The sequence below is a fragment of the Sceloporus occidentalis genome, unplaced genomic scaffold (assembly GCF_023333645.1).
Source record: "Sceloporus occidentalis isolate IW3139 unplaced genomic scaffold, rSceOcc1.0.p SCAF_2, whole genome shotgun sequence".
Lineage (NCBI taxonomy): Eukaryota > Metazoa > Chordata > Lepidosauria > Squamata > Phrynosomatidae > Sceloporus > Sceloporus occidentalis.
The window spans coordinates 269,794,063-269,818,224 of record NW_028316982.1 but is presented as its reverse complement, the minus strand read 5'-3'; the positions used below and the strand labels follow the sequence as shown (position 1 = coordinate 269,818,224).

General features: G+C 40.4%; 1 protein-coding gene across 4 annotated transcripts in view; it reads left to right on the top strand.

Annotated features, from left to right (window-relative positions):
* FCHSD2 (FCH and double SH3 domains 2) overlaps positions 1–24,162 on the top strand; it is a 177,274-nt gene that overhangs the window by 5,154 nt on the left and 147,958 nt on the right. For all 4 annotated transcript variants that reach the window (XM_089513034.1, XM_089513033.1, XM_089513036.1 and 1 more), the window contains exon 2: positions 2,355–2,452. In XM_089513034.1, coding sequence (XP_089369160.1) covers positions 2,355–2,452 — 98 coding nt within the window. The remainder of the gene's footprint in view (positions 1–2,354; positions 2,453–24,162) is intronic.

Below are 24,162 nucleotides of genomic sequence, written 5' to 3'. Positions count from 1 at the left end.
TTTTGCTTTCTGTTTTAAAAATTGTAAGATTTCCTTGTAGTGGTGGCAGTCTTTGGAAAAATCTGGCAACAAAACCTTGTCTCCTCTTGTGGCGCTCAGTTTGGGGCTTTCTTATTACGGTGGGGGGTATTTTCAGAATTGGGATTGTGGGGAGGGGTGTTTGTGCTGTTGCTAACGGATAAGACCAGGGAGATTGTTTTTGCTCTGCTCAAGGGAAAGGGGGGTCTGTGTCAGCTTTCTTTCCCCCACTCCCTTTCCTCTCCACATAACAAAAATAGTTAGATTTTTCCTCTTTGTACAACCAAACATTTTGGTGCATTACAACAAGAGGCAAAGTGGGTGGAGGAAAGGGGTAGAGTGCTTCTATCTGGGTTTTTCTGGTGCTGATGCTTTTTAGTAAGTTGATTCATCCCACTCAGTGTTGCTAAGGATAGCCTGGAAAACCCTGACCTCAACATACTGGACAAACACAAAGGTATATTTGACTGCAGTATACAGAAAACATGATTTTGTGTAGTGAAACTATGTGGGATGGGTGTTTGAATCTTCTGGACAATTCATCAAGATGACTGTATTCTGGAGACTGCTGTGACATGAAATTTGTAGAATTGTTAAACAACATCTCTCTCCCTGTTATTGTTAACATGCCAGGTATATTCAGGAAATTCTTCGGTCCTTTCTTTCAGTATTCGCAGTGCTGTAGAACAGAATGCCTTTTGTTAGAAGTGGTATAATTGAACTTTGGATGTATAATATCTTTGGACGTTGGAAGAACTGGATATGTTTCTCCATAGGGCTTCAAGTCTTCCTTCTGAAGCGGAATTACTTTTGAGCAGGATTCTTTTTTTAAAAACATACCTTGCTTTTTCCTGGCCAGGTTTATGTGAAGCAATATGACTTGACTATAAAATGAAGTTCCAGAAATTCAAAGTGTGCACTTCAATATTTTTTTCATCATCATTGCTAGTATTGATTATTTAGTTGTCTGAAATGGTTTATTATAACCATTTAAAATAAAGCTTTTTTTTGTATTGTATATGTTTCATTTCAGATGCTGTTGTTATTGTGTGCCTTCATGTTGTTTCTGACCTGTGGGGACTCTATCACTGGGTTTTCCTGGCAAGATTTGTTGAGAGGGGCTTTGTCTTTGCCTTCCTCAGGCTGAGAGAGTGTGACATACCCAAGGTCACCGAATGAGATTCCATGGCTGGGGATTTGAACCCTGGTCTGCAGAGTCATAGTTTAATTGTCAAACTACTATACACATAACATTAAATGTTTAGATTCTGGTAAATAATAGTTTAGACTTTGAATGCTGCTGCTGATAATTATTGTAGCTGCCAGAATAAATGTTATAAATTAAGGGATATTGTGACAATAAGGGACTCACAAATATTGTGAAGCTTCATTACCAAAAATCATTTGTGCTAGCTCCCATGTCCATTGATATATGTGAATCTTCTTGTGGGGGTAAGAGAGTGAGTGGTCTTTCGTTACTCTGGAGCAGGCACCTCTGTTTCCAAAATCACATAAACATAAAGCACAGACACCTTTTCCAGTATGTGTTAGCGAATATGGAATTGTAAGCTCACTGTATCCATGGGGAATAAATTCTTGGATTTACCTTGAAAACGCGAAATGGTGGGTAATAGTGGACCCTATTGAAATGAATGACTTCCGTTGGAAGCTGACCTAGATAATCCTAAAGAGAACATCTCTCTAGCCATTTCTGGGTCCTCCAGCATGACTCTTTGGTCAGCTTTCACCAGGCTATAGAATTGCGCTTGAGAACGTTAAAAAATGCCCAGAGAAAACTTTTTTGGATATGGGTAAGTGAAACTGTGGTTACCACTCCTACAGATACAGGGATTATACAGTATAGTGAAGTTTTCCCTTAACACTACATTCATAAGGGTGAATGGTGTTCTTTCATTTAATGCTAGACTTTGGGCTAATCGGGACCGGAATGAGGAACATGTGTCTTTTCAAAAGCTGAGAGCAACAGAGAATAGTTGCTCTTATTTTGTGCAGAAGAGGAACAGGAAAGATATTCCTGCTCCAAAGTGCAACACTAGTGGTGCTCAGAACCTTTTATGAAATTGTTTCCAGGTCACAGAGATGGGAGAGTATGGTTGGGGGCATCCTGCCTCCTAAGACGGGTAGGACATGATGAGCAGGTTGGTAGACATTTAAGTTCAGAGTAGCTGCATGGCTTAGTTCACTGGAATGGAAAAGCTTTGTTTTTTAAAGCCACAGTTTACAGAGTTGATAACTCTCGATAGGTTTTCCATAATTTAGAGTTGTAACAACCAAATACTTCTGTTATACCTTTTTGTCTGTGGCTTTTTCTCTAGGTGAAAATTACTCAAGAGCTGAAACTCATTCAGACTGAGCAGATGACAAAACTTCAAGCCAAGCATCAAGCAGAATGTGACTTACTTGAAGATATAAGGTAAGGCAACAACAAACGCTCCCAGATTCCTGCAAGAGCTCCTTTTTGGAAGAACATTTGGGTTACAAAACTCCGGGAACTGACGATGGAATTTCCTCTTGGATTTCCTGCTTTCAGACTCCTAAAGCATTGACACAGCTGGAAATTATAACTGGAACTAACACAATGCATGCTGGCCCAGTTTGAAAGGGGGTTGGTAACAAGTATGTGTCATGAACAATCCAGAAAGTGTCCATTCTTGGCATTATTTCTTTTCTTACAGAAGGCTATGTAATTTCAAGCAAAGACAAATAGCATTTATACAACCGTTCTTTGAAAACACTCTTGACGTTTTGGTGCAGAAGTTCCCCTTCCCACAAGCCATAGCATTAAATACTAACTTCTTGTTAGCATTTATTCATTTTGTCACTGAAGCATCCATGGGGGATTAATGCATAACTGAGGAGCATGTGGAGGAATAATCAATGGTACCATTGATTTCTAGGATGGGCAGTCTGTGAAATATTTAAATGTTATCAATACACCTGTCATTGCCCTTCACCTTGAATTCTGTATGCACTTCATGTTCTCATTGCTAATCCAACAAGATTACCTGGTTTTACGTATCAGTACATAAAAAGTGGCAGTTCAAAGATAGAAGTTCAGGTGAGATTAGAAAGTGTTTTCCTTGATAATGTATTCATGTCTGTCAGTATGTTTGTTACAAGAGTTTATTGAACTAAATAAAAATATACTTGCTTCATCTTTGCAGCTTGGCTAATTTAGCATAGTTTTATATGGGACAGATGGCTTAGTCAAGTGTATTTCATGTAAAGATAGCAGTAGTATGCTATTCTGGGCAATAAATGTTAGTTAGGATAAGGTTGGTATGTGTAGTCTCCACTTCGAACTACATTTTATAATGATGGCATTTCGTTGCAAGCCCAGGATCTGTTGATCTTTTCCTTTGAACACTTCAGTGTGCCGAACCTGAAAGATGTGAATAGCTGCTATTATGCCACAAAGAATATTGGTTTTTAGGCTGCCCAAATTTACAAAGTGTATGAGGTTTTGTCAATATAGTTTTCTGTCTCTGCATCATTACTATGCTATTTGGGCATCAGATGTTTTTTTAGCAAAAGTGTGTGGCAAGTGTCTGGAAAACATAAGTCTTGTCTGAGGTGTTAACCTGTGATAACTGTAGTCAGGTTAGAATAATTTCTTACAGATTACACAAACTGTAAAGCAAAAGCAAGAATGATATTTTGCAAGCACAGCTTTTTGAGACTTCCTAGCTATGCTTAGAACAATAATGGAAGCTGTGTTCTCCAGTTGTTAAACTGCATCTCCTAGAAGCCCAAAGCAGAGTAGCCAGTGGTGAGGGATGGTGGGTTTGCAGTTCAGCCATGCACTTCCCTTCCCAATTTAGAATATGTATGGTGTATAGTGCTATACAGTAAGCATTTTGGCCTGATTTCAAAAGAGATGGATCTATTTAATCTGCAGTTGGCCCTTCAGATCCATGGGGGTTCAGTTCTGGGATCCCCTGTGAATGCACAAAAGTGAATGGCCGCTTCCCAACTAATAATAATAATAATAATAATTATTATTATTATTATTATTATTAGTGTTCCGCTTTTTCACAAAGGAATCAAAGCGGATTCCGACAGTATAAATAAAACATCAAACAATTAAAAATTACAATTTAAGAACCCCAAAACCTGACCCCTCCCCCAATCATAAACAGTGATCAACCCCTAAAAAACATTAAACATCAAAAAATTTAAAACTGTCCAATATGACTACATTAAAATTTCAGGCAGATTAGTGCTAGAAATGAGTCTTCCTCTAGAGGAGGGGGGGAGGGGCGATGGTATTATTAAATGGCAGTGACGTGAATGTGCACACTTCAGCATGTCCCTTTAAGGTATTCAGCATGTCTCATCCATTTAATAATATGGGCCATGACAGTCTATGGATGATCAGATTCACTGATCCTAAACCCATGGATCTGATGTGTCAATTGTATAATATATGGTTTATATATTTATTTACAGTATCTATATCACATCCTTTAGCAAAACACACTCCTAGAATAGTTTACAGATTGTTATTATGACAGCTGCCTGCCTGCCCTCAGGCTTACAATCTAAGTAAGACATCACACACCTAGGAAAAGGGAATGACAGTTGGGGAAGGGATTAAGTTCAGTAGGTACTGCCTACTCTTCCCTTCTTTCGAGGCCGCAGCAATGGCAGTTGGGATGGAGGAAAGGTCATTCCCAAACTGCTGGTGCTAAGGTATAAGGGAGCTGTACCTGTCTGTTCTTCTCTCCCTATGAGGCCATATTGGGTGATGGGAAAGTCATTCCTGAGTTGCTGGGCTTAGGTAAAATAAAGATAATATTCTGTCCTCTGAGGCCACAGCAGTGGCAGTTGGGATGGAGGGGAGGGCGCTCTGCTGATGAGGCTAGGTACATTGGGGCTGTGCCTGCCTCATCCTCTCTCCCTGCAAGGCTACAGCAGTGGTTAGTGTTTGCATACCATTCAGCCATTGGTTTAGAGGGGCTGCTCCAGGTGGGAATAGCAGTTGGATGTGGGCCAACGTTTGGTAAATGCTGTAGTCTTTTCTCAGTCAAATGCATTGGTTTAGCCTGTCATAAGATCCTCAAAGCCCTGTGTGTATGGTATGAAGGATGTAGCAGTTGCCATTCTTTGCCACCCCACCAAATGAAAATGTTAAAGATGCCTTTAAAAGTAAAAGTCCTGGAGGTCTTATATAGAATGGCAGCCTAGCAATCTTCCAATAAATTATAGATCAGTGTTACTGTTGCTTAAGTTTCAATCATGTCCAAATCTTTTTGTGTTAATTCTGCAAAGGTCGACTAATATAAATATATGTTTTGAATAGTCCCCCCCCCCCCCCCATTAGTTCTAAAGTGATGCAAGATGTAAAGTCGAAGGCTTTCATGTCCGGCATTCATAGTTTTTGTGGGTTTTCGGGCTATGTGGCCATGTTCTAGCAGAGTTTTTTTCTGACGTTTCACCAGCAACGTCAAGATGCAAGATGATCAAGAAAATAATTGATTGGTGGATCTGAAAGCAGGACACCTAGAATGCAGATTTCAACACAAAGCATTTCCATTTTGGCACATGGAAGGGAACTGAGCTTGGCCTCCCACTGCTGAGTTTCTCTTTCCTACAGTGTTGAGTGAGCAATTGAGTTCTTCAGAAATAACAAGATTGTACAAATCAGAATCAGACTATGCTACATTTCCAGCAAAGCCATGAGTGGCTTTGATGACTGGAATAATCCTTCACATTCATCCATCCTATATAGAATGTACTAGGACCCCTGAGTGTGCCTAATATAGTAATTTTTAAAATTTAATTATTCCTTTCTCCCAATGTGTGTGTGTGCCTTCAAGTCAGCTGGTTAACCTATGGAGACCCCATGAATTTCACAGGGTTTTCTTAGGCAAGGAATCCTTTTTTGTTGGTTCCTTCCTCTGAAATATAGCCTACAGTACTTGGGTATTTTTTGTGGTCTCCCATCGAAGTACTAACCTCAGCTGTCCCTGCTTCACTTCCAAGATCAGGTGAAATCTGGTCCCTTTAAGGTATTGGGAAAATGTTACCATCCACTCACATAGAATTTTGTATCAGCAGACTTGCAGGGAGTGAAGCCCTACCCTACCCCAGTTTTCAGAGATTAATAAATCCTTTAGGAAAAGCTCTCAGGAGACAAAGTCCAACCTCCAAAGCAGTCCGGTGTGGACTAAGCATGGCCAATGGACACAGAATGGTATGTGGAGAAATAGTGTCCTGGAAGTGCATACAGTTGACTTGGAAACCTGAGCAGTTACACTTCACACTGCAGCATATTATTGTGGTTTCCACTTATACTCCAGATTCTTTTCCCTTCTGATGAAGGTTACTATCTGGTCCCAAAGTCCCATCACTCCTGGAAGTTCCACTTCATCAAGTGAGTCCTTTCAGTGCTTACCGGTCGTCTCTGAGTGGCATGCAGTCTGTCCCCAGATTCAGAACTGGTGCAATCAATCATGCTCAGTCTCATTTATCTCATCAAAATAAGATAGCTAACCAACAACCAGATGGTGCTTTTTACCTTAGCAAGTGACTAGCTTTTAAATTAAAATTAGAATTCAGAGGATTGACAACCAATCCAGTCTTCCCTCCATTAGTTTTCTGAATTGCAGATTGGGATCATTTAAATAATAAAATTTGAGAGTGCACTGAAGATTCGTTGAACTTTAAAGTGTACTGTTAATTTAAGTGTCAACACATTATTCTCTTCCTCCCATCTGTTAAGTATGAGCTGAAAAAGCTCTTGTCTACCAACAGCCAATTTTAGAGTTTACTATATTCTGTGGTGTTGAAAAATTTGTAATTGCCTAAAAATATGTAGGTTGAATTTTCTAGTTTGGCTTTAGGTAGTGTTTATTATTCTCCTAGTAGCTGTGATAAGCATCACTCCTGATCATACAGTGTTTGAGCAGCCTTTGTAATTTTAACACTAAAATATGCAGTGTTAATTGTTGTTAAGTACTTTCTAGTCAACTTCAACTCATGATGACCCTGTGGATGAGATATCTCCAAAGACTCCATGTCCTCTACCTCCTTGGGGCTCCTGTAGCCCCAGACCTGTGTCCTCCCTGGTCAAGTTCAACCATCTGGCATGTGATCTTCCTCTCTTTCTGTTGCCTTCCACCTGTCCTAGCATCATTGCCTTTTCTAATGATTCATTTTTCTTCATGTGGCCAAAGTGTGACAGCTACAATGTGGTCATCATGGCTTCCAGGGAGAGTTCGGGCTTGATCTGTTCTAGAAACCATTTGGTTGCATTCTTTTAAGTTCTTTTTATTTCTTCTTAGGTACTGGAGGACCGAAGGAGTCGTAAAGTTTACAGTGTCAGTGGAGAGACAAAAATCACAAGAGAATAAAACAGTGGGCTGATGACATTCATAGTGTTAAGACCACAATTTTAGATTTAGGAGAACAGAAAGGTTTCTACCTGGTACTGTACTGAAAAAAGGTGTGAGATGAACGACACCTAGGAGAACATTTCAAAACTAGGGTGCTATTATGATAGCCCTCCTCATGGTATCCACCCTCTTTATCAGGGGTAGGCAACCTGCGGCCCACGGGCTGGATCCGGCCCGGCGAGGCCTTGGGACCGGCCCCAGCCTGGTCCTGCCGCCGATTGCTGCCGGGACCTTTGGGGGGCAATTGTCTATAGAAGCCTCAGAAACATGCATTTATGTTAACATTTTTTAAAAAACCAGCAAATTTGTTCGCGTGTCCTCCATTTGAAAAATTTGTCCTACATTTGTTCTGGTATATATATATATATATATATATATATATATATATATATATAAAAATTATTTAATTATTTATTTTTTTGGCTTCGGCCCCCCAGTTGTCTGAGGGACAGCAACCCGGCCCCCGGCTCAAAAAGGTTGCCTACCTCTGCTCTTTATCTTACTTCACCTGATAAGACTTGTTGAGGCAGGGCAGCTGAAGGGATTACTGTATATAATTGAGTATAAGTCAAGGGCAAGTTTTGGGGCTGAAATTATGGATTTTGATATGACAAAGGATCTATAGGATGAAGCAAAGCAAAACAATGTCAAAGAACTTATAAAATTCCATCATTCTGCTTTGTGCTCACTCCTAAGGCTGGATGGATGGGAGAGTAGAGGGGATTGGTGCTTCCAGGACAGATTATATTCTTGCCTTTCACCAGGAGATAGTTCCTTCTTTTAAATAAGAGTTAAGATACAGTACTTACATTGATTCATGGATAAGTCGACTCAGTTTTTTTGGGTCAATTTTTTGACCTAAATTTTTAGACTTATACATAAGCATATACAGTATCTATGAAGGTATTTTCAGAGTAGATAATTTTTCAGGTAACATGCTCCAAATCATAATGGCCAAGGGGTCAAGCATGGATCCCATAGCACTATTCTTTGGACTTGATCACTCATGCAGGAACAGTACCCTACCAAGATAACAGCTCCAATACCCAGTTTAGATACCATTGATCAGTGACACTGAAGGCCAAGAGAATCAATAAGGTTGCACTTTTCTTTTTTGTTTCCTCAGGAAAGATCATTTTACAAGGCAATCAAGGTCACTTCTGTCTAAACCAAAGTGACTCCTGATTGCAGTAGAGCTTTAAGAATCTGTCGGTCTGTCCAAAAATGGATGGAGTTGGGTTAGAGACTATTCTGTTAAGCATATTGCCCCCAAAAGATCTGCTAAGCATTGGCTTATAATTATTGACTTTTTAAAGAATTAATTGTTTTTATTGCATGGAGATGACCATTATTAACAAAGGGAAGAGTGGATATCTTTATTTCTAACAACAGCTTGTCTTGAAATAGCACAAAAATATAGATAGATAGATGGACAGACAGACAGACAGACTGACTTTATTTCCCTCTTCTCCTCAAGGCAGGGTACAGCATATTCAAATACAAAACACAATTAAAAACACATAAACCCACAGTTAAAATACAATACTATAAAATCATTAAAATACACTCATAAGAGTTCATATACAGATTAAAAAGTCATGATTTAAAATTGACTGGATAGGCCTGCCGGAAGAGATCTATCTTTAATGCTGTTTTATTACTTTTGATTGAGAACTGAATGAACAAAGCTTGAACAATTGCAATCCTGGAAAAGCTAACAGAGAAAACCAGATGTTTACATGGATTAAAAGAACCAGAACATTTTTATTCTATCTGGCACCCATTTATTTCCCTTTTAATAAAGGGCCCATCCCACTAACATCTCATTGTAGATGGCTAGGCTTTGGAAAGATGCATTCAATTACGACTGACTGAAAGCATACCAAGAGGCTCTTATCAGATTAGTTTCTCAACTGTGATTATCATTGTGTTCCAAAATCCGTAAATAAAGCTTAGAAGATAAGTTGGTAAGTTTTGGGTTCATGCTTAGTTTCTCTAGTAGACGCAGGCTGTAACGATTGGTTGCTCAGGACTTGCTTACTGATTTGTGGGTCCAACAAAAAAAAAACCCATCTGCTATTTGGCATGGGAGAGGAGCTGCCATTGACATACTTGTTCTCCACCTTTTATGTTGGCCTCTTGGTTCTTAACATCATATGTAGCTTCATGAATTTCTTGTCAGTGGATAATCTCAGTATGTATTTTTCCAGTTTCTTGCTTACTGGATGGCAGGAGGTGTGTTTTTGCACCACTTTGTTTATCCTGGGAAGTATCCCAGGAACAGCTTGTTCACATACTTACTTTCCTTTCACTGTTGAGTATGATGTTTGTCCAGGATATTGCTTCATTCCACTGCAGGGCATCTGCATAGGAAAAGGAGAGTAGGTTGGGTGTCAGCTTCCCTGAGAGCCCCTCCATTTGAATAAGCTCTCCAGCAGGGCATTTCTATCTTCTTCCTTGTGCATGTCGTCCTGTTGGGAGCTTAGTGGTCCCAGGAGGAATGAATTGAAAAGCTTGCCCCTGAAAGAAGTAGACAGGTGCAGATCCAACTGCTAGTCTCAACTAGAGTAGACCCATTGAATCTATTGCTGAACGGTGCAAATTCCATTGATTCCATCGGTATACATTAGACAGGACTAGAACGTGGATGGTTCAAACTGGAAGTCCTTTCCTTTTGATCTTCACTCTACATTTTTTGTTGAGTGTAAACTATTTAGAAGCTTCTTTCTCCAATTAGGTAATCTTCTAATCATAATAAGTTATTGCATGTTTAGGAATAAGTTATATAGGGGGAAATTAGTTGATCCACTGTTTTGCTTTTTATGTGCAAAACACTACTTGGCATCTTCCTCTGCAAAAATAACAAAAGGAAACTCTTGTTACTTATGTAAGGAAATTGGAAAAGTAAGTTCAGAGGCCCCACTCTTTTACATGCATGCTATTTATAATCTGAAAATTGGCAAAAATATGATCAAATATGTACAGTTGCTGCTTCCTAATGTGATTTAAAATAGTAAGGACAGTATGGATACATAGGGAACTGTGTTCTTGTGCAACAAAAACAGGAATTCAAGTGTTATTGATTGTATCAGCTGCAGACTGATAGGTTTGAAATCTGTTGGAACAGCTACAGCAGAGGAAAACATATTGGAAAGTGTGTCTGAGGATCATTCTTTGTCCTGAACTGAGAATAGAAAAGCTTATGTAACTGATCATGGTGTTATGAACTATGTTTATGTTCTGGAAACTGTTACACCAGTTATGAATTTGTGTCTTGGCAAACGGGATTAACAAGATTAAGAGCATGTACTGCAACTACTCTATAAACATTTGTTCTTTTTTTTACTCTTAATATTTTATGTAGAAAAATGGAGTCACTGTAGAGGTCTCAGATATTTCTGTGAACTAGATACTTTCTGGAAAGGGGAAAGTTTACACAGGATGCTTTGCATAATTGGATATTCTTGTCTCTTGAAACCTGAATCTCAGTTCACTGTGTAGTGTTGCTGGCAGGGGCTTCTAGCAAGTAACTGCATGGCATGTTGTTTTGGTAGCAAAGTTTATCTATGATTTCCATGCTTTTATTTGGTGGCCAGAACTACATGTGTCTTTGGTCTTGACATGCTTCATTCTTCCCATGTAAGATGATTATTTTAAAATCACTTTGCCAAGGTATTGAAAATAATTTGATATTGAAATAGGTGATGCAATGCAAGCCTGGGGTTATATATTTGGCAGAGTTGCTCCTTTTCACTGAGAGGGAGAAGGTCATTTGTCACAGGAATGTTGTGTAGTCATAGTCTCTTGAAAGACAAGCTAATGGTTAGCACCATGCAGAAACACATTGCTCAGAGTTGCTGGTGTATGGTCTAAAATGGAAGCAGTTTCTTGCTTTAAACCATTCTTGGATCAGTTTTATTTACAATAAAGCACACCCATGACTGAGTACAGATTTAAAAAAAAATACAGAACCTACTCCCACGTCATGCAGATTAAAACATCAAACATAAAAAGATAACTAATTCCATTTGCCAACAACCAGTGGCTTCTAAAACTACCATTGAAAATAATAAGAAGCACTTTTATGACATTGGTGCTGTTACATAGAAGTATTGTACAAACAGAATATGCCAAGTTGGCAAGCATGAAAGAAGGATATAAAGCAAATCTAAGAGAGTAGGATATTGTTATGAGAGAAAGCTTTCCTTTAGAATATCTAATTGGTTGTCCATTGCTGGTTCTCTCCAGCTCTGTATTTTTCAAGCATGAACATTGTATCTAGGTTTTATGTACAAGCATTTTTCTAATTCATTAAAAAAAACTGTGGAAGTCTTAATGCCAATCACCAAAATGCAGCCGTTCCCAAAGATCAAGAGAAGGGAATTTAGATGCATTGCTGTGTACTGTTAGATGCGTTGTTATATCAGAGGTGGCTTTACTGGAGTTGCTATATACTACTTCTGCTAGTTATTTAATTTATACTCTACATTTCCGCTGACATGTGACCCAAAGTGGCTTACTAAAAGGCTAACCACAAGACTATATTTTGTTTTGAGCCCTAGCCTGGCTATAGAATAAGGATTTGTACTTTGTATGTTTTGCACAGCCCTGTAAATGGATGATTGTAAAGGTGGAGCATATCAGAAGCCATGTTGTTTTAGTCTTATACTGTACTTGTTATCTCTTGAATTAATTATCTACATTGCAGCCCACTGGGGTTTAACAAATCTCTTGTTCTTGCTGCATGCCTGGAACTGTAAAGCTTTTGGGGGTGATTGGGGTCTTGACATCTATCTCAAATTGCCATACATAGCTAATTCTTTGCATTTAGGTTGGAAGTATATAAATAATGTAGAAATCCTGCCTGAATGCAAAGCCATGTCCATCTGCTCCCACAGATCAGCTTGTATATCCTGGACCACACTGCTCTTTAAGCAGACAGGTGTACTATGCAAAGATATTTATTGGACATATAGATTAAGATTAATGGTCATGTTTCTTATTGACTGAAGCTCCGTAAAAGAGCTCCTTGCTGATGCACACAACTCATTTGCTCTTTCCTTATTGTAAGTGAGGAAACAAAACAGGCACCACACCTCAGGATTATTGTTTATTGCAGCCAAACCAGCCAGTATTGGTAAGTTATTTATAAACCGTAGTTTAAAGCTGGCTTATGCCTTAACTTTTTTTAGGTGCAATAAATCACAGTACTGGTTTCGAACATCATGCTGAGCTGTCTCTCCCTAGTTTTTTTAGCTGCTTACATAGACAAGAATGAAGGGGAGCACATAAGCTGTGTGCTTAACCTGTTTGTTGATGTTGCAGTTTAATAAAGCAGGATTCCTGGCCTAGTAATATACAAACTACTAGCGTGAAGTGCATTGACATGGACTGGTAGTGTATGTTACACATTTTATAATCTTCAGGGCAACAGTGAATTTATCTACCTCATCCCCATTCAGTGCCAGAATTTACTGATGATTCTCAAATGCATAGCTTAGATTTGTTGTGAACAGAAATCATAAAACATTTGACAAAAAAAAATTCAACTGGGTTGACTCTGATAATAACCAGAAAGCTGGTTCTATCAGTGCCTGTATCACTCCCATATTTGCCTGTATCTTTTTAGTGACTTGTGTCAGTTGTTAAAACATGGTTCTGGGGTATTATGAGATTTCAACTCTGTCACAGCATTTCACTTCTCACAGAGTTTTTGGTGAATCAGCTGGTAATTAATATAGCACATTAATCTACACAGGTACCAATATGACCCATTCCTTCTGATGTGAGAGAACCTTTAAAGTCTCCTTCCTATCCCTTCTACATCACTTTACAATGTACAGTAATAACATTTAGTGTTGAGTCGCAATTATTTTTAAATAAGGTCCAAAACATATTGTAGAAATAATCCAGTTTGAGACGGCTTTAACTGCCCTGTCTCAGTGCTAGGAGATCCTAGGAATTGTGGTTTGTTGTGGCACCACACCTCTCTGACAGAGTTCCCAGACTTCCCTAGCATTGCGCCAGGGCAGTTAAAGTGGTGTCAAACGGGTTATTTCTGCAGTGTGTTTTGGACCTTAGATCAAGTTTTAGTGAAATCATAAACCTCCAGATAACAAGCCTCAGACATTTAAATAATCTTACAGTGATCTGTAGATCTGATTGCCAGTGATAATAATATTGTTATATATTGAAGTATGTTCTACTTTATAAAGTTTATGTAACCTTTTTCTTTTGAGTCTGGTTCATTTTGCATTTGTATATGATTATACTTCTGTAATGTTGCCATTTCAATAGAACAGGACCTCGCAGCCACATTTCTTAGTTATATGTTCAACTGCTGAAGAAGTACTGCCTCTGAGGGAGAGAGAAGGCTGGCCCAGTACCACCAGGGGCTAGCCTGAAGAACGAGGCTCCTCCCTCCCCAGCTGTCATCGTTCGGCCTCTGAGGGAGAGAGAAGGCTGGCCCAGTACCACCAGGGGCTAGCCTGAAGAACGAGGCTCCTCCCTCCCCAGCTGTCATCGTTCGGCCTCTGAGGGAGAGAGAAGGCTGGCCCAGTACCACCAGGGGCTAGCCTGAAGAAAGAGGCTCCTCCCTCCCCAGCTGTCATCGTTCGGCCTCTGAGGGAGAGGGAAGGCTGGCCCAATATCACCAGGGGCTAGCCTGAAGAAAGAGGCTCCTCCCTCCCCAACTGTCATCGTTGGGCCTCTGAGGGAGAGAGAAGGCTGGCCCAGTACCACCAGGGGCTAGCCTGAAGAACGAGGCTCCTCCCTCCCCAGCTGTCATCGTTCGGCCTCTGAGGGAGAGGGAAGGCTGGCCCAGTACCACCAGGGGCTAGCCTGAAGAAAGAGGCTCCTCCCTCCCCAACTGTCATCGTTGGGCCTCTGAGGGAGAGAGAAGGCTGGCCCAGTACCACCAGGGGCTAGCCTGAAGAAAGAGGCTCCTCGCTCCCCAACTGTCATCGTTCAGCCTCTGAGGGAGAGAGAAGGCTGGCCCAGCTCCATCAGGGGCTAGCCTGAAGAAGAAGAGCCCTCCCTCCGGTCCATCTGCCTTGGTCCAGGCCTCAGAGGGAGAGAAGAATGCTGGACCTGATTCCCTCCCTCCCTCACCATTCCCTTCTCCTTTTGTGTCGTGTCTTTTAGATTGTAAGCCTGTGGGCAGGGAACTGTCTGTTATCCCCTCTATTGTAAACCGCTCGGATTCCCAGTGATTGGGCGGTATATAAATAAAACCTATTATTATTATTATTATTATTATTATTACTGTTTTATGTATGAGCTAGTGTGTATTTGATATGAAATGGAATCTTCTTGATGTGATATCTCTGTTTTATAAGCCTTGTATCGATCCTGGATGAAACGGATTATCTAGACCCATTTCAAACTGGCTTTCGGGCGGGCTACGGGGTTGAGACTGCTATGGTCGCCTTGGTCGATGATCTCCGTCTGGGCATTGACAGGGGTAGCGTGTCCCTGTTGGTGCTCTTGGACATCTCAGCGGCTTTCGATACCATACACCATGGTATCCTTCTGGAGCGCCTGGCGGAGGTGGGAATCGGGGGCACTGCGCTTCAGTGGTTCCAGTCCTACCTCTCCGGGAGGTTCCAGATGGTGCAGCTGGGAGACGTGTGTTCCGACAGGAGACCCCTAACATCTGGGGTCCCTCAAGGAGCCATTCTGTCTCCCATGCTTTTCAACATTTACATGAAACCGCTGGGAGAGATCATCTGGAGACATGGGGCGCGGGGTTATCAGTACGCTGATGACACCCAAATAGTCTTCTCTGTGTCTCCGGCTGATGCAGTGACTGGGGATGGCATCTCTCCTCTCGTGGCCTGTTTGGAGTCGGTAATGGGCTGGATGAGGGAAAACAGACTCAGCCTGAATCCAGAGAAAACGGAAGTACTTGTGATAGGTTCCCCTGGTCCAGGGATGGCGGTAATTCCACCTGTCCTGAACGGGGGTCACGCTCCCTGTGAAGGACTCTGTACACAGTCTGGGGGTGCTCCTTGACTCGTCGCTCCACCTTACATCTCAAGTGGATGCGACAGTCAGGAGCACCTGTTATCAGCTTCGGCGGATACGCCAGCTGCGTCCCTACCTGGGCCAGAGGGACCTTGAAACTGTTGTACACGCTCTGGTAACCTCTCGCCTGGACTTCTGTAATGCGCTCTACATGGGGCAACCCTTGTACCATACCCGGAAACTGCAATTAGTGCAGAATATGGCAGCCCGACTGGTCACTAACACATCCAGGGCCAGTCACATAACACCAGTGCTCAAAGAACTGCACTGGCTGCCTATTCGTTTCCGGGCACAATACAAGGTGTTGGTCGTTACCTATAAAGCCCTAAATGGCTTGGGCCCAGGGTACCTGATGGACCGCCTCTCCCCATACAATCCGCCCCACACCCTCAGATCATCTGGGCAGCAACTTCTAAGAGTTCCGGAGGCTAGATTAGTTTCTACCTCTAAGAGGGCCTTTACGATTTCGGCCCCCAGCCTCTGGAACTCGCTGCCCGCAGAGCTTCGCGCAACCACCTCCCTACCCCAATTTAAGAAGGGTTTAAAAACCTATTTATTCGGTCAGGCTTACCCCTGAATATTTCCCCCTAGACTATTATTCTCCCCCCCCCCCCCCTCTGCCAGCACTGTAGACTGGCATGAGGTTGCAATGTTTTTAAAATGTCTAGCTCTTTGTATACGGATTTTGTATTTGTATTGGCTTAGTGTCTACTGTTTTTATATGAATTTGTTGTACACCGCCCTGATTTGAAGAAGGGCGGTATAAAAATAAAACTTTTATTATTTATTATTATTATTGTATGACCTAGAGGGCCAAGGTGATTCTTATCCTTTTATGAGGGCCTAAACCCAGTTGTGGCGCACATGCCTTTCCTGTAGTAAGTCCCTGCTTTTTTCCCTGGCATCTCCAGAACCTCAAACAGGAAAATACCCTGCTTGGAAACATTTTAATAATCAGAGTAGAATGGAGTGGGCAACATTATGCTCTTCAGAGGTTTTGAATTTCTCATGAACTTTGATCATTGGACCTGCTGGTTATGGCAGTCAGAGTTGTAATTCTCAGTATCTGAAGGGTGCCAGGTTGCTTACCCCAGAATAGACAATACTAGACTAGTCCTTGGAGGTCTTCAAACGGAGGCTGGATGGCCATCTGTCGGGGATGCTTTGATTTGGATTTCCTGCATGGCAGGGGGTTGGACTGGATGGCCCTTGTGGTCTCTTCCAACTCTATGATTCTAGTCTGTCTTGGTATGAGACAGCCTGGAGCATATCTAAATAAATCTTTTGAATATATGGAATACCATTTTAATTCAGTTTTCATGGTCTGTCCCCTAAACAGCTTTGTAGTCAGCTTTAGTAGGCAGGTCAGGAAGATATGGCCTAAAACCTGTTAGACTTTTCTTGTGCTTTGCTAATTCAATTACATAACAGCAAAAATGAGTTCCTGTCAGTTAGTGTGTGAAAGGTCTTGGCTAACTAATGAACATTCGTAAATGTCAATGTCTTACTTCCAAAAATTAAAAAAAAGTTTTGTAATAAAAATTTGAGGCATTACATACACATGCACACAAACCCGAACAACTCCCAAAAATCAGTGTGTAAAGGGATCTTGTAGTACCTTTGAGACTAACTGAAAGAAAGATGCTAGTAACATGAGAGTTCATAGACTTGAGTCTACTTCCTCAGGTACATGGGGAAGTAGGCTCAAGTCTACAAAAGCTCATGCTTTATTGCAGTTACTTTCAAAGATGCTACAAGATCCCTTGGCACACTGATTTTCAAGATTAACATGGCTGTGTCTCTGAATTCAACTGCCAACATGTATTCGCTTTGGAGGAATTTTTTCTCTAGATTTTTTCTAATTTAGGTATTTAATCCTTCAGCAACCAAATTGGACCAAATATATATTACAGCAGAGAGCAGGCATGGTGTAGTGTATTGGACTGTGACTTGGGGGGGGGGGGAGACCAGGGTTCAAATGCCCACTCAGCCATTGAAACCAATACTGTAAAACCAAGGGTGGCCTTGGGCAAGTCATACACTCTCAGCCTCAGAGGAAGGAAAAGGCTACTCGTGCTGAACAAATCTTGCCAAGAAAACTCCTTGATAGGCTTGCCTTAGGGTCACCATAAATCAGAATGATTTGAAGGCACACAAAACAAATGTATCATAGCAGTCTCACAGTTCTCTAAATATGCATTACAAATCTGGACTGATCTGGAAGATGGTTTAACTGTCATAGCATCTTCCTGGAGGAATCCTGATAAGGCTTCTGAGGATATGGAGAATTTTTTCAGTCCCTAACTACTTCACAAACCTGAAGCTTAGATAGTTCTTTAACTTTGATTAAATGGTTTGAACCTGGTTTAAGCTGCAGGTAGCAAGAATTGTGTAGCTGGTTTCTGTCTAACAAGTATCTCAGTAGGCGGTTGGTAAAGGCTAAAGACTTTGAGAAGATCCTAGATATAAAGAAGCATGAGTTTATGGCAGAAGCGTGAGTTTATGGTAATGGAATCAGAAGGTGAGGTTCATATGGAGCTCAGATAATTATTCAAGGACAGAAAACAGTATTTTCATACTTGGATACATTCTTTAAACCAGGCATGGGCAAAGTGGCTACCATCCCAAAGCCCCTGAATCCTTCTCAACTTTAAAAATTAGGTGGAGGGAATACCTCCTAAATACTAAACCACTGTTCTTCAGTGGCCATTCTCTCTCCTATTGCTTGCTGTCATCCTTGTCCAAAAAAGTCTCAAGTACACACTGGATGTAGATCTCTGGTTATTCTGGGTGGTATTTCCAGTTGGTTTTTCACTTGTTACAGGTGCAAAAATTAGCCCCTGCTGTACTTTCCTGCCATGGCATTAAAGGGAATATGAAGCATAGTTATTTATCAATATGATATGTCAGTTCTGCGTTTCCATATGGGTAAACTCACATCACTAAAGCAAAAACTTGATAATGCTACATTGGGGTAATATTGTGTTAATTAACAAATTTCATACTTTTCAAGCTATGCTTGGGTAAATCTATGTATGTTGGAGAAATAGACTTAAAAGTTAAGCTGATTTTTAGATGTGAGCGGTGCTATTGTAGAACATTTAGTATAGATTTGTTAGATAAAAGGTGCATATTTTTCTCTGTACTGTAATTGATGAACAGCATCAAAGAGGGAAGCTTTCCTGTATAAATCGTAAATGTAGTTCATGTTAACTGCAGCACCTTCTTTACATTTTATACACAGCTGAGTTTACCATGTGAAAAGAAATGCAGGTTGAGTCTCATCCAGAATTCCAAAATCCGAAATACAGTATTCCAAAACCCAAAACTTTTTTCATGGGTGGCTGTGATAGTGATGCCTTTTCTTTCTGATGGTTCAGTGAACACAATTTTTGTTTCATTCACACATTATTAGATAAATTACCATAAGGCTATGTGTATAAAGTATGTATGAAACAATAGAGTTGAGTCCCATCTCCAAGATACTTCATTATATATGTGTGTGTAAATACAGGTATTCCAAAATCCAAAAAATACAAAATACAAAACACCTCTGGTCCCAAGTATTTTGGAGTAGGGAGATTAAACCTGTAAAGGGAAATACATTGTTTTCCCCCCTTAAGTTGGTTTAAGAAAGAAATCATTTGCACTAATGCAAATCTTGCCTTTAGAAAGCATTTTTGAAATGGATCAAATATCTTGGCTCTGTTTGTGGGTTTTTCAAAATCTGTTGATGTTTACTTTGAGCCATTTTCAGATGCCATTGTGACATTTTTTTTCTCCCTTTAAGGTTTACTGTTACAAGAAAAGCTTTTGAACCTGTCTTCTGGCACTTGTAGTCCTTTTGTTTACTTTGTAAGTTGTTGTCTTCTGTTGAAGTGAGACTGCACCTGAGCACTTTGTGGAAACCTTTAAAGTAAATGAACTAGCAGGCTCATCTTGCCTGTGTTGCTAGTTGAAAGCAGACTTGGCAAATAGGGATTTGTGATCTGAGGTTAAGAGAAAAACATTCAGAAAATACAGTGCCATTTGGCTGATTTGTGCTGATGTGTTTAGCCCTTGTATCTCTCTGGGACCAAGTGCCAACCATTTTATATGTAAAAGAGGAAATGATGTATTAAAAAGCTATTAAAATGCTTTCTATACTGAACGATCAAGGGATGGATTTTTGCTGTCTTTAGCAGTGTTCAAATTTAAAGACTTGGTGCCTTTCAGTGTACGCCTTTTCTCTTGATAATTGCAACAGACATATTATTTTTGAAACACATTTAAATACACACACATTTCATAAGTTTCTTTCCTGGGGGCGACCATTATTTCAGTTTCTGCCACTCCTTCATTCTGTGCTCTAATTATTCTCTTACTAATGCAAGTGCTTCTCTTAAAAAAGTTCTTGAAAGAAAAACAGCTGCATCCAACAATTATGATTTATTATTATAGTGTTTACCTCTAAAAGAGGATGGAGAGATTGCAAAAGAATAGAATAAATGTATTGTATCTGCCTTCACCAAGAAAGATGAGGAGCAGGTGTGCTTGCCTAAATAACTTATCCAGTAAGGGAGTCTGAAGAACTCAGGAAAGTAGCAATAAGGAAACGAAGTTCAAGGTCTTTTAGATAAACTAAAAACAGTGATAGATCACTGAGTCTTGATAGTATCCACCCAAGGATTCTTAAATTGAATTGCAAAATTGCTGATCACGTAAAAGAAGTATGTGTCTAATCACTAATATTGGCCTCCGTAGCAGAAGACTGGAAAGTGTCTGGTTTAACACTGATTTTTGCAAAGGAACCTGGAGGAAGAGGAATTCAGAAAATGGCTTTTCAGTTGTCTTAAAAATAAAATAATCAATCACTTTGATTGACTGACTGTAAATTATCAAACATATATAGAAAATAATGTTGGCCAGAAGAATAAACTTGGCTTCTCCAAAGTGGAGTCCTGCCTCATTAAGCTTTAGGGATATTTAAGTTTGTTCCCAAGCATATTATGGGACTATGTGGTTAAGGTAGAATGTATCCACTCTGTAGAATTAGAACAATTTTGATCATTTTTTCACAGTCCTAGCTGCATACAATGGAATCTTGTCATCTGTAGTTTAATGAGGAATTTAGAATAGAGTAGACTATGACTTTTGGGCAGAAATCTCTGAGTACCCCTACTAAACTATACATCACAGGATTCTGTAGGATGGAACTATGGCAAAGTGATATCAAACTACTGTAATTCTGGAGCATGGATACAACTTTTGACAGATAAAAAGTTATCTTTTTATACATAAAATAGTATACATTTAGATTTTGTTATTAATTTTTTTTTAAAAAAAAGTGGCTAGACAATGTAACAGAGGACAAATATAATGCTTATTTTCTGTGAAATTGTCTAACACTTTTCTCAAGCTATCTAAGCTACTGGTCATTTTAATAAATAACAAAATCTATTGGTAGACTATGGGTAAAAGCGGATAAGAAGAAAATACTCATTTGAGACGTGGTACTGGAGAAGAGTGCCGAGAATACCACAGATGGCCAAAAAGACAAACAAATGAACAGATCAAGCCAGAACTATCCCAGGAAGCCGAGATGACAGAATTGAGGCTATCATGCTTTGGCCACATCATGAGAAGGTATAACTCAGTAGAAAAAAGAACAATGCTGCAAAACGTGGAGGGCAGTAGAAAGAGAGGAAGACTGCACACCAGATGGGTAGACTCAATTAGGGAAGTTATGGGCATGGATCTTAAGCAGAGCAGTAGAGGTCAGGGGATCTTGTAGATGTTGCATCCACAGGGTCACCGTAAGTAAAGGCTAACTCAAGGGTAGTTAACAACCAACACCACCATAACTGGAGAGACTATACTCCAGAATACCAGTTTCTGAGAAACAGAAACACAGAGTGGTGTTGCTCTCATCTCTTGCATGTGTCTTCCCACGGTGGACACTGGCCTACGAAGGTAATCGGTATCATCAAACAGAGCTGCTTTTACATTTTGCTAGAAGCATTTACAAAGTTCTGATATGGGTAGCATTTTGATTTACATTTTTTAAACATAGGTTCTAAATTTTGAGTCCCGTTGCGCAAATAGGCTATGGTGTTCTGTTCCAAATTGACAGTTTTGAACCAGGCTGAGAAATGTGCATCAAGAAATATAGGGTTTTTAAGACCAGCCATCTACAGAGGTTGACTCTTTCCCCTCACACAGTCTAAATGGGTTTGCTGAAAGCCAGGAACAGCTGCTTGTTTTGAAGGAAGCATTGACATTTACCTTGTCTGACAATTCAGATAACATACAACCGACTCTTGTAACAAGATCCATTGAGTCCATCTGAACAATTGTCAAAAATGTGCTTTTCTTCTCCCATGAGATCAGTATTCTTATGTTCTTAAATAATGATGGCTCTCTGAATATTCCATACTGGTTCAGAGTGCATGTGTTATGCATGCAGAGGGCCTCTAGTTCACAGAAAGGGTCTCACGCCAATGCAGTATGTGTTCCAGGTTCAGGTCAAGATGTTTGTTTTGACATGTTGAGCTCTCAACAACTCAGACTATCACATATCTTTTGAAGGCAGTGTTCTCATTCACATCTCATTCTCGCCTTGATCCCTCTTGACTGTCAACTTTACATTAAACCAGCTCTGGGTTGTGTACTACAGCTCTGGTGTTGTTTCTCCTTGGAGAATTGCCAAGAGCTTAAGTACTTCCCAAACGTGCTGCCCTACACCTTGAGGGTAGCTTTTATAATCATGTATAGTTCTAATTCTGATAATGTTTGTCTCTTAATATGCTAATAGGTGAATTATTAAATGGCTTACTGTGGAATCAGGAGATCCTTGTCTCTTTGGCAAATAACTGAACTGAAAGCAGAGCTGTGTGTAACTGACGTACCCTGAGTCAACCCATTCATCCATCTAAACAGGTTGGCAGCAACTTTCTAGAGTTTCACACTGGAGTCCTTCTGAGCTCTACTTAGAGATGAGCTTGGGATGTTTGGTATTCAGACAGAGGTACTGGACAGCCCTTCTCCATTCTACATCTTGCTTGGGCCAAGGGAGCTTCCTGAATCCAGGGGAGGAGCTGGGTAAGCCTGCTTGGTGCCCGCTAATAACAATCTGGGAAATGCTATGAAGGAGGATCTGAGATGGCGCAGGTTTGGGGGGGGGGGATACAAAACTGAGACTTGACTCTGATAGTAGAGAGATAGGAAAAAGACTGCAGAGAGATGGTCTAGAGACAGGGAAAGGATTGCAGCAAAATTGGGGAGAGGTGGATATGAGAAAGATGGCACAGAGACAGGGAAAAAAGCTGTAATAGACATAGAACAATCAGCTGGGGGAAAGATCTGAATAGTGTTTTGGGGAGCTGTGGATGTTTAAATAGCTCAGGGCTCAGTGTGCGATCTAATTTTCTATTCATAAATGTCTATAGTCAGCCCTCCATATTCACAGATTCTTTATCCATGGATTCAATCATCTACAGCTTGAAAATATTCATACAGTGGGTCCTTGTTATACGCTGGGGTTTGGTTCCAAGATCCCCCGTGTATAACAAAATCCGTGTATGCTCAAGTCCCATTAAGTATAATGACATAGCAAAATGGTGTCCCTAATAAAAAATGGAACATCAAGGTAAATTTATACTTTTTTGGAACATTTTCAAACCGTGTATGCTTAAATCCGTGTATAAAAAATCCGTGTATAAGAAGGACCGACTGTGTGTGTGTGTGTGTGTGTGTGTGTGTGTGTGTGTATATATATATATATATATATTCCAAAAAAAGCAAACCTTGATTTTTGCCATTTTAAATAAGGGACATCATTTTATTACACCATTGTATGTAATAAGACTCCACATGTTCCAGGACCCCATGGGGGGTGTTTCCTGGAACCAAACCCTAGTTGATACCAAGGGCCCACTCTTCAGTCAGCTCTTCATATCCACAGGGGTTCTGTTCCAGACTTTAAGTCCTACTCTCCTCATTGGTGGTGCAACGTGTGCACAACTGTGTTGAGATGGCTACAGTCATGTACTGCCATCGGAAGATACTCCAATCTGTGGATGACAAACCCGCAAAAGGGAAGAGCCAAATGTACTTGTTTATTCCTTTTTACAACTGTGTCTGGTTGTTCCTGCTAAGTTTTGATAGAGAGTCTGGTCATGCTTTCCACAGCAAACCCACTGAGCATCACATCCGTTGGTCCTTTTAGGACTCACCTTGAGGCCCATGTGTCCCATCTAGGGAGGGATTGTAAGGGAGAAAGAGGCAAGGTGAGGGATGGGAACCCATGAGTTTGGAATAGCAGGACCAACATGAGGAGGGGATCTGTCACACTATGTCAAGCCATGACACTTTCTGCACAGCAAGATGCATTCATAGCCTATATAGAAGGAAGAGCTGCATTCCTACTTGACTCAGAAAGAGAAGCAGCATCTCCTAGCTTTGTCATAGATTTCCTGGATCTGAAGGCCTATGTCAGCAGAGGCACCATTCGATAATTGTCCAGGTCGTAAGGCATTTATTTCATTGTTTGGTGGAGCTGGTAAGAATATTTTTGTTTCTTTTAAACTATTTGAAGTGTTTTCTCTAATAAAGATTGTACGTCAGTTCTGAAAGTTGAGAAAAATATCAGTAGAAAATGCTGCTTCCATGGGCTAGCTGTACTGGATATCCAGCTATCAAAAATGTTATTTCTATCACTTTG